Source organism: Pleurodeles waltl, chromosome 7 (genome assembly GCF_031143425.1).
Source record: "Pleurodeles waltl isolate 20211129_DDA chromosome 7, aPleWal1.hap1.20221129, whole genome shotgun sequence".
Classification (NCBI taxonomy): Eukaryota; Metazoa; Chordata; class Amphibia; order Caudata; family Salamandridae; genus Pleurodeles; species Pleurodeles waltl.
Window position 1 is genome coordinate 419,543,022 of NC_090446.1, and position 11,489 is coordinate 419,554,510.

At 47.5% G+C, this 11,489-nt stretch overlaps 1 protein-coding gene across 3 annotated transcripts in view; it reads left to right on the forward strand.

Moving 5' to 3' along the window:
• The window catches only part of GSS (glutathione synthetase), a 1,684,034-nt gene extending 1,679,350 nt beyond the window's left edge, over positions 1-4,684 (forward strand). For all 3 annotated transcript variants that reach the window (XM_069243914.1, XM_069243916.1, XM_069243915.1), the window contains one exon: positions 4,387-4,684. In XM_069243914.1, the coding sequence (XP_069100015.1) occupies positions 4,387-4,510 (124 nt within the window). In that variant the 3' untranslated portion in view covers positions 4,511-4,684. The remainder of the gene's footprint in view (positions 1-4,386) is intronic.
• Positions 4,685-11,489: the final 6,805 nt, after the last annotated feature.

Sequence of the window (11,489 nt, forward strand, 5' to 3'; positions counted from 1 at the left end):
CTGAGGAATTATCAGGCAAACAAAGGGCAGCCCTGCTTAGAAACGTCACCACGTTTAACAAGAGAAAGGCTTGCTGATTTAGGCCTTGGTCTTGTCCCATTAGTCCTTGTGGCTCTGATGGTTCTGGTTCCCCTGATCCTTACCAGTTGGATGCTCGTACCCTAGTTCCTGGTACTTCTGCTCCACTCAGTATGTTGGGTACTCATTCTCATTGTTGTGACTCTCTGGTCCTCCTAGCCCAGTTCCAAGTCTTGCTAATCGGATCCATCTGGTACACCTAATACGTCCCAATCTGGATCCTGGTATCAATGGCCCCAGTTCACAGCTCCTGTCTGGCTAGTTCTCTTGGTGCTCCTCCAAATCATCATACTCTAGGCCCTGGTCCTTCTGCTCATTGTATTTCTGATTCTTCACTAACTTGTCCACTTAGGCTTGATCCTCCTTGTTCATGTCATCCTGATCTTAGCTCCCCAGCTTGGTCATCCTGGCTCCTGTCATCTTGGTCTTCCTTGTCGTCCTTATCCTGGTTTTCCTTGTCCTGCCATGGTATGTCTTGATATGCCTTGGCCTCTGTGACTTGATCTTTCTTTTCTGCTTGGTTGTGGTCCCACTACTGCTCCTTGCCCTGGTCCTCTCAACGCTTGTCCTGCTGTCTCTGGTTGCCTTGACATCTCCTTCTGATTATCCAGGCCCTGTTCTCCTAGTCTTGCTCACTCTGGTTTGCCTAGCCTCAGTCTTCTTATACCTAATCCTCGCAGTTGGTGTTCTCTTCGTGGTTTCGTGCCCACCGGACTTGATCTTTTTGTTTCAGGACCTCGTTGTTTGGATCTTTGCTTGCTTAAGTGCTCCTTACTCTGCTGTTCTGGTTGCCCTTGGTGTTCCTAATCCCTGCCCCGCTTATCCTGGTTTCCTGATACTGCTGGTCATTGCCCTCCAAGTTGTTAGCTTTCTACGTCTCCTCAGTCTGGTCCTGATCCTCCTAGCCCTAGTCCTCCTGCTCCTTGCCTTTGTAGTTCTGCAATAACTTGTCCTGGCTTACCACAAAACATTCCAGCCTTTTCATGTTCTGATGGTCCTTGGCATCCGGTTCATGCTAGCCTTAGAGCTTCCTGGCCCTGTACTCCCTGATCTGTCTGATCATCATTCCCAAGCACTGCTGCACCTAGTTATTTGTATCCTGGGTCTCCTGTTTCATAGGCTCCCGGTCCTGGACCTTTTCATCCTTCTCACCCTAATCCTCGTCATTCAGTCCTCCGGGTCCTGCTCCTCTGGTTTATCTATTCCCAGGGATTGCCTGTTCCTAATCCATTCTGCTCCTGGTTCTCCTGGTCCCTGTAGTACTCCTGTTTCGGGTCATCTTCTGCTGGTCCCTCTGGTCTTAGTTTCCTTATTCCTCCGAGTTCCCTAGTCCTCCTTCCTCTTCCCAGTCCTGCTAAATCTCATGATTTGCCTTTACCATCTTGATCATGTCTATCTGTCCCTGGTCCCCTCTATTACAATCCTCCTGTATCTGGTCTTCCTCATACATCTGGCACTGGTCTTTCTAGTTCCCCCTCCTAGTTCATGGAGTTCTTGACACTCTGGTTTAGGATCCTCCTGAGTCTGTACTTCATGGACCTTTTGATCCTTGTTCCATTAGATCTAGGCCTTCTGGTCTTTTGCATCCCCCTGGTCATTGTAATCAAGGGTCTCCAGGGCCTGTGATACCCTGGTCCTTCCTGGTTGTAGTCTTCCTGGTCAATGTCCATTCACTGCTGTTCCCTTGGTCCTCCTTAATCTGATCTCTGGGGCCTTGGCCCTCCTGTCCTTTCCATAGGTTTCCTGGTCTGTCAATCAAGGGTCTGCTGCTCCTGGCCGTCCTTGCCTCTGTGGTCCTGGTGTCTGTGCTCGAGCTCTCCTAATCATCTGTAAGTTTAGTCTAGGGCCATCTGTTCATTCTACCCCTGTTCTTCTGTTCATGGTCCAGATCCTCTTAGCCCTCCTCATCCTTGTCACCCTGATCCCCATGCCCCTTGTCTTGTTTCTCCTTGTCTTGTTCCTCATTGTCAATCTGTTCCTGGTCCCCTCTGGCATTGGCAGACTGGTCCTTGTGAATTAGGTCTGCTGGGTCTGGTTCTTTTTGTCCTATCCTCAAGACTCTGGTTGTCCTAACCCTCCTGTTGGCCCACCTCCTGGCCCTTATTCTGCTACTTGTCATTATGCTCCTTGTACTGATCCTACTCCTTCTTTCCGCAGCCCCCCACTCAATGAGCTAAGACAGATAACAGTCTGTCACTCAGATTTTTATGGGTTTTTGTTTTGGTTTCCAGATTTCCTTTGTTGAGACAGCTCTGTCAAGGACAGAAATTAGGTTGCAGTGGAGACAGGACTATGTCTACTGTAAGTACTGCTTAGCGTGATAAAAATCAAAACTTGTGTTCCCAAAATACATTGTTGAGGTGACTAAAATGCCAGTGTGGCTCATGAAGGGGCCACTCATAACATGGACCCAATTAGCATCTATGGGTGAATAGTATGAAGATGCGTATTAATCACAGGCAAGAGTGTGAACTCCTCCTGTGAATTAACCTAATGCTTTGTCTGCCTGTCTCCTGCTTTCACTTCCTCATTCTACAGATACCCCATCGCTGTTTCTCCCATTTTACCTTCTGCAACTGTCTCAAAGCACTGTGCCACCAAGCACCAATTGCCTTCTGTACATGTCCCTCCCGCTGGGGTTCAGATACCAACTGTTTGTCAGCATTCCCTGTTTTATGCTGCTTGTCAACTACTGCGGTGTTCCGGGTTTGAAATACTAAACAAGCACAACCCCTTTAAAAAGAACCCTAAAGCTAGCACAAGGCCTTCAATGAGAAGCCCTCAAAAAACATCAAAAGGAGGATCATGAACCTTAAAAAAAATTATTCTCATGAGTGAATCGGTGTCACTTGCTTTAAAATCATACTACTTATTCTTTGCATACAGGAAAATCTTCCTAGACTGCAGCGCAGAATATCTGTTTGCTGTATCCTAAAGCTCATTAAATAGAACTTTGATTCCTGAATTTCTTATTTGAATACTACAATAACATAAATGTATTTGTTCCACATTTACTTTGCTGTTTTTTCCTCTGTAAACAGTTTAGCTTAACTCATGCACTTACCTTTGTACAATCTATTATACATTTGTATATGCCCTTACTTTGATGCCTCACACATGTTGCATTCCTATTATAAGATTTTCACCACCTTACCATTGCCTGTTGTCCCTTGTTTCTTCATGGCTGGCTAAATAAAGACCTCTTTCACATTATTTACCTGGCAGCGGCTCAAATTGTACATCATCTCTACTATTTAACCAGTGGACGGCTAAACAGCAGAGATTATGTAATATTTTGCTGGCTACTGGGTAAATAGCAGAGATTAAGTACTTTTTGACTGGCTCCCGGATATATAGCTACTTCCTTAATTTATGTATTTTCAAAAACTAACTCAACCACTTTGTGGCCTTGACTACCTTGTTCCTAGCAGGCCAAACTGTTGGTCTCTGATAGCGTGGGTTAGAACGGATATGAACATTTGAATTTGTGCTACTTTAGCCACTCTTCACTGACTAATGAAGCATCCACTTGTGTATTGCGATCTAAGCAGGTCTGTGGCGGGGGAGGGAAGGGACTGGGGACAAGGGGTTGAAAGTGAGAGGCAGATGATGAGAGAGAAGAAATGAGTGATGGGAGGGTGTACAGGCATTTGGAGCAGCGTGGCAGGGAAGGATGTAGAGGAGCATGGAGGATGTAAGTCCATACTATAGAATGAAGAGTATGAATGAAGACACCAAATTAAGTACTCTCCATGGTTTTCTGGCAATGCTTCTGGTCATAGAAGAGTTTATGTATCAGTTGTTTTGGGATTGATTCACCTGGCTAAACTGGTGCTGACAGGGACTTTGGTAAACAAAGTCTAGGCTAGAAGGATGTCGGGCGCATGGTGATGATGGCAAGTACAAATGTGTTTTTGATGTGAAAGCATTATAGGTAAAACATTTTCAGAATATTGAGGAGTCACATGTTGGTGTGTCCTAAAGTCGCTTCTGTAGGCAAGAATAATCTATGACAATGCTATGGAAAACATGAAGTACTGTGAGCCATATTTCTCTCTTTACATGGATGATCCTCTCCACTCATGGAGGATTAATGCTTGTTTTGAAGAACAGCTGATTAAAAACACACACACACAAACAAGCTGCAAAGAATTTGAACAAGTCATTTGGCTTCTTCACATATCCACCACTCAGGAGTGTAACAGTTCACCTTCTCCATGTTTGTGAAATAAGGGAAGGTGGACAAGAATATAAGATTATAATACATTATTTAAATATGGTTGTAATGTGAGATTTATTTTCTTCTAGGCAAGGTAGAGACATGATTCTGAATGCGCATGTTGGGCATCTCCTGCGTACCAAAGCCACAGAGCATGCAGATGGGGGAGTGGCAGCAGGAGTGGCAGTCCTGGATAATCCTTACCTGGTATGATGAGCAATATAGGAAAATAATTCATGAATGTTGTACTGGAGTCGTCAGAAACTAAATGAAGATATCGTGGGTCCAAAAATGAGTTACAAATAATGCCTTCTATTGCGAATCTTTGGATGACAATATGTGTGACAATATGGTACTAAAGATATATTAAAATGTACTTAAATCATACCTCATTGTCAGTATCATTTTTTCCTGATTTTTTTACTGTACCTATTTCTGAAGTGCAGGTTTTGCATAATATGTACACATCTCTTGTTAAGCAATTGCTTAATCAACTGTAATGCAGTACTGTCTTCTGCCCAACCCAACTTTAGACCACTTCATAGTACGTTAACCACTTTACTGAGCTGCTGGGATGGTTCCCTCCTTTATCACTATGAGAGAATAGTTTCCCTACTCATTCTCCTAGACATTGTGGACCACTCCATTTTATTGTAATGTTTATCCCCATGTTAAGGACCTCCAGGCCTACTGTCTATTGGTTTGTTTCAATGGTTTCTGACAGATCGCACCTAGCTAGTCATGTTAGGGACTTTTACCTCACAAATCCTCAAAGTTCCTTCTAGAGGTCTTAACTTTAACCTGCTTTGTTTAATATATATATCTGAACCCCTTTTAGATTAGTTTGTTTCTTATTGTGTCTTCAGCCCTATGTTGGTAAACTGTGTATTAAACAGCCAATGAGCACCACTGCTTTGCCGAGCTAGAACACCTGTTGAGCAGTGTCCAATTTTGGATATTGGCCAGTTTTTGAGAGTGTTTAACAGATGTAAATCTGAGATAATACTCTTAGGAGCAAAAAAGTGCCCCTCGCTGTGAACCATCAAAGTAGCTGAACATTCTTATCTTAGACTGGATCTGTATCATTTCGGAAATCAATAACTCTCTTGTCTCAAAGAAGTTCTGTGAAAAATAGTTTCTTCCAACTAAGTAGGTTAAAATCTATACTTCCCCTACTTTCTCAAAATCAGTTGTCTCTTGTAGTGGGTGCCACTATAAATTCCCACCTCACCTACTTGTAGGAAGGTAGCCTCTTTCTAGCCTTGTTACCCCCATTGTTGGCCTGTTTTTGAGTATATGTCAGGGTGTTTTTACTGTCTTACTGGGATCCTGCTAGCCAGGGCCCAGTGCTCATAGTGAAAACCCTATTTGTCAGTGTGTTTTATATGTCTCACTGGGACCTTGCTAGCCAGGGACCCAGTGCTCATAGGTTGTGGCCTGAATGTGTGTTCCCTGTGTGGTGCCTAACTGTGTCACTGAGGCTCTGCTAATCAGAACCTCAGTGCTTATGCTCTCTCTGCCTTTAAAATTGTCACTGCAGGCTAGTGACCATTGTTACCAATTCTAATTGGCACACTGGAACACCCTTATAATTCCCTAGTATATGGTACTGAGGTACCCCAGGGTATTGGGGTTCCAGGAGATCCCTATGGGCTGCAGCATTTCTTTTGCCACCCATAGGGAGCTCTTACAATTCTTACACAGGCCTGCCAGTGCAGCCTGAGTGAAATAACGTCCATGTTATTTCACAGCCATTTACCACTGCACTTAAGTAACTTATAAGTCACCTATATGTCTAACCTTCACCTGGTGAAGGTTGGGGGCAAAGTTACTTCGTGTGTGGGTACCCTGGCACTAGCCTAGGTGCCCCCACATCGTTCAGGGCAAATTCCCCGGACTTTGTGATTGCGGGAACACCATTACACGTGTGCACTACACATAGTTCACTACCTATGTATAGCTTCACAATAGTAACTCCGAACATGGCCATGTAACATGTCTAAGATCATGGAATTGTCACCCCAATGCCATTCTGGCATTGGGGGGAAAATTCAATGATCCCCCGGGTCTCTAGCATAGTACCCGGGTACTGCCAAACTGCCTTTCCGGGGTCTCCACTGCAGCTGCTGCTGCTGCCAACCCCTCAGACAGGTTTCTGCCCTCCTGGGGTCCAGGCAGCCCTGGCCCAGAAAGGCAGAACAAAGGACTTCCTCTGAGAGAGGGTGTAACACCCTCTCCCTTTGGAAATAGGTGTGAGGGCTGGGGAGGAGTAGCCTCCCCCAGCCTCTGGAAATGCTTTGATGGGCACAAATGGTGCCCATCTCTGCATAAGCCAGTCTACACCGGTTCAGGGATCCCCCAGCCCTGCTCTGGTGCGAAACTGGACAAAGGAAAGGGGAGTGACGACCCCCCTGAACTGCACCTCCCAGGGGAGGTGCCCAGAGCTCCTCCAGTGCGTCCCAGACCTCTGCCATCTTGGATTTAGAGGTGCTGGGGACACACTGGATTGCTCTGAGTGGCCAGTGCCAGCAGGTGACGTCAGAGACTCCTTCTGATAGGCTCTTACCTCTCTTGGTAGCCAATCCTCCTTCCTTGGTAGCCAAACCTCTTTTTCTGGCTATTTAGGGTCTCTGCTTTGGGGAATTCTTTAGATAACGAATGCAAGAGCTCACCAGAATTCCTCTGCATCTCTCTCTTCACCTTCTGCCAAAGGATCGACAGCTGACTGCTCAGGACGCCTGCAAAACCGCAACAAAGTAGCAAGACGACTACTGGCAACCTTGTATCGCCTCATCCTGACAGCTTTCTCGACTGTTTCCAGGTGGTGCATGCTCTGGGGGTAGCCTGCCTCCTTCCTGCACCAGGTGCTCTGAAGAAATCTCCTGTGGGTCGACGGAATCTTCCCCCTGCTAACGCAGGCACCAAAAGACTGCATCACTGGTCCTCTGAGTCCCCTCTCAGCCTGACGAGCGTGGTCCCTGGAACTCAGCGACTCTGTCCAAGTGACTCCCACAGTCCAGTGACTCTTCAGTCCAAGTTTGGTGGAGGTAAGTCCTTGCCTCCCCACGCTAGACTGCATTGCTGGATACCGCGTTATTTGCAGCTGCTCCGGCTCCTGTGCACTCTTCCAGGATTTCCTTCGTGCACAGCCAAGCCTGGGTCCCCGACACTCTATCCTGCAGTGCACAACCCTCTGAGTTGTCCTCCGGCGTCGTGGGACTCCCTTTTGTGACTTCGCGTGGACTCCGGTTCACTTTCCTTCCAAGTGCCTGTTCAGGTACTTTTGCGTGTGCTGCCTGCTTCTGTGAGGGCTCCCTGAGTCGCTGGGGGCCCCCTCTGTCTCCTTCTCCAAGTGGCGACATCCTGGTCCCTCCTGGGCCACAGCAGCACCCAAAAACCTCTACCGTGACCCTTGCAGCTAGCAAGGCTTGTTTGCGGTCTTTCTGCGTGGGAACACCTCTGCAGGCTTCATCGCGATGTGGGACATCCGTCTTCCAAAGGAGAAGTCCCTAGCTCTCTTCTTTCTTGCAGAACTCCAAGCTTCTTCCATCCGGTCACAGCTTCCTTGTACCCTCAGCTGGCATTTCCTGGGCTCCTGCCCACTCTCAACACTGTTGCGACTATTGGACTTGGTCCCCTTGTCTTACAGGTACTCAGGTCCGGAAATCCACTGTTGTTGCATTGCTGGTGTTTGTTCATCCTGCAGAATCCCCCTATCACGACTTCCTTGCTCTCTGGGGGTAGTAGGTGCACTTTACACCTACCTTTCAGGGTCTTGGGGTGGGCTATTTTTCTAATCCTCCCTGTTTTCTTACAGTCCCAGTGACCCTCTACAAGCTCACATAGGTTTGCGGTCCATTCGTGGTTCACATTCCACTTTTGGAGTATATGGTTTGTGTTGCCCCTATACCTATGTGCTCCTATTGCAATCTAATGTAATTCTACACTGTTTGCATTACTTTTCTTGCTATTACTTACCTAAGTTTGGTTTGTGTACATATATCTTGTGTATATATCTTATCCTCATACTGAGGGTACTCACTGAGATACTTTTGGCATATTGCCATAAAAATAAAGTACCTTTATTTTTAGTACTTCTGTTTATTGTGTTTTCTTCTGATATTGTGCATATGACACCAGTGGTATAGTAGGAGCTTTACATGTCTCCTAGTTCAGCCTAAGCTGCTTTGCCATAGCTACCTTCTATCAGCCTTAGCTGCTAGAAACACCTCTTCTACACTAATAAGGGATAACTGGACCTGGCACAAGGTGTAAGAACCTCTGGTACCCACTACAAGCCAGGCCAGCCTCCTACATTGGTTGTGCAGCGGTGGGATACATATTTGCAACTACTTACCACTTTGTCATTGTGTACTTTTCATAAGAGAATAATATACAAAACAGTTCAGTGTATGTACACCTAACCAAAAAGTTTTGCTTTTCTTCTCTCAAACGTTTTACAAAGTGCTGAAAAGTATTCTAAAACTTCTAAAAGTTAGAAAATGATTTTTTCTCTGTTCTTTAAAAAGTTCTGAAACTTTTTTTTCCTTCTCACTATTTCTAAACCTTTTACTATCATGTCTGTAGAAGACTCTACTCTTAAAATGGTCAATACTACTTATGACAATTTGAATTACAAGAGCCTAAGGAGTCTCTGCTTAGAAAGAGGTTTAGTGATAGGAAAGAACCCTACCAAAGAATTTCTATTTAACATGCTTATTGTAAATGATGAGTCCCAACAAGGCACATCAACTGAGAGGTTAATAGAAGGTTCCCAATCTGACTCAGGGGATCTCCTTGAGGGAGGTAGAGAGGGTTCTGATCAGGATCTGCCCTCTAACAGGACACCCAGTAATGTTGGTAGTAATGGAGGTTCCCATCACAGTACGGAAGTATTTATTCCTAGAGGCCAAGTTGCTAGGGTTCAGTCAGTTAGGGACAGATCTCCCTCTGTTGTTTCAGACTTGTCTTCTATGTCCATGCATTCCCAACCCACCCACCCTGAGGATAACTTGTTAGAAAGGGAACTCAAAACGTTGAGGGTTGAAGAGACCAGACTGAAGCTTAAACAGCAACAGCTGGCCTTAGATAGGGAATCCCTAGACCTGGAGAAGGAAAGACAGAGATTGGGGTTTGGACCCCATGGTGGCGGCAGCAGTATTACTGATAGTAATCCTGTTAGAGAGCATGATTCCAGGAATCTGCATAAGATAGTCCCCCCTTACAAGGAGGGGGATGACATCAACAAGTGGTTTGTTGCACTTGAGAGGGCCTGTATGGTACAGGGGGTCCCTCAAAGGCAGTGGGCTGCTATATTGTGGCTGTCCTTCACTGGAAAGTGTAGGGATAGGCTCCTTACTGTTAGAGAAAGTGATGCCAACAATTTTTCAGTTTTGAAGGATGCACTCTTGGATGGATTTGGCTTAACCACTGAACAATACAGGATTAAGTTCACCAGAAAAGAGTCCTCACAAGACTGGACAGACTTTGAAGACTGAGCCCACTGAAACAGATCCGGGGAGAGGGACGGAGGCGATGTCCGGCCCTCTGCCTCCTACCTTCTCCCCTGCTTCCCCCCTTCCCAACAGGGAGGAGGCCCAGAATCCACATCGGGAGAGGCTGGACCCAGAGCTGAGGCGCGGGACAGAAATTGGCCCGGATTGCGACCACGGGGAAGAGAAGCCTGAAGGTAGGAGGGGAGTGATCCACCACCTGAACAACCGCAGGCAGAGGTATTGGGCTGGGGGGCCGCCCACCGTGATTGGAAAGGGGCGGAGGGAAGAACACAGGCACCCTGATGAAGAGGCCCTCCTCTTGATAGACACCCCCTCCGCCCCCACCGCTTTTGCCGCCATCGCCCCTTCATCCTCTCCCCCCCTGGGTGAGAGGGGGGAGAAACGCCTGACACCGGGGGCCGCTCCTCTGGCTCCCGTGTCCACAGCCCGCGCTTTATGGACCGGGGCCATGACGGGGAGGTTGCACAGATCCAACCACCAATCCCCACTACAAAGATCGCTTGGACACTCACTGCGCGAGGGGCTGGAGGTAAGGGGCCGGAGGCCCTTAGGACGGTGCTGGCGTGAGGCCTGGTGAGGGCGGACCCTTCCTGAGCCCAGACAACGAACTGCCGGAGGCGGCGGGAGATCAGGGTGGAAACCCACCATAATCTGCCATACTGAGAGAGATATTGGGCGCCTGAGACCGGGGCCACACGTGACAACAAGAACCTAAACAAGGGCTATTCTGATCCCGGCCCTAAAAACTTAATAAAACCATGGGCAAAGATAAGGTGTCAAGACAATCGACAGCCCAGACAAGGATAGAACAATATGCCACAAACGCAGCTGGGCCCCGAACAGAGGCCCACACCCTGGGCGAAAGAGAAAACCAAGTGCCAACTTCCAGAGACTTAGAAACAATTCTTCAGGCCATCCACACGTCCCAGGCCGAGGTGGAGGCCAGAGTCGGGGAGGTCAGGGAGGAGGTGACTGGTGCGCCAAGACCTACGCAATGCCACGGCCCGAATCACAGAGGCGGAGGCCAGAATATCCATGGTGGAGGACGAAGTAAAGATCCTCAGAACACAAGTGTCCATACTCACATCTGGACCGTCAGAGTTGCACCGAAGACGCCGAAAACAGGTCAAGACGCAACAACCTTAGAATGGTTGGGCTCCCGGAAGACACAGCCACAATGTCCCTTATCACATTCCTGGAGGAATGGTTTCGCTCCTGGATTCTGAAGGGCCGCCTCACCCCGTGGTTCGCCATTTAATGAGCCCACAGAGCCCTTCAGATGAAACCTCCGCCGGGATCCCCGCCGAGACCAGTAATCCTCCGCCTCTTCAATTTCAAGGACAGAGACATGATTCTGCAAGAAGCCCGCGCCAGGGGAGACCTCCTCTGCAATGGAGATAAAGTCCTCCTCTTCCCTGACTACACACGGGATGTACAACAAATGAGGCGCTCTTTCCTAGAAGTCAAGCAAAAACTAAGAGCAATGAACATCCAATATCGATTACTGTTCCCTGCGAAGCTGAGGGTAGTCCATGGAAACAAAACCCACTTCTTCGAACAACCAGCCGCGGCATGGACGTGGCTATCAGAAGAACTGCAGCTCAGACAGACCGGTGAACAAACTGAATGGTCACTGAATGGGAGCAAACCCAACCACCGGCCAAAATGAACAATCA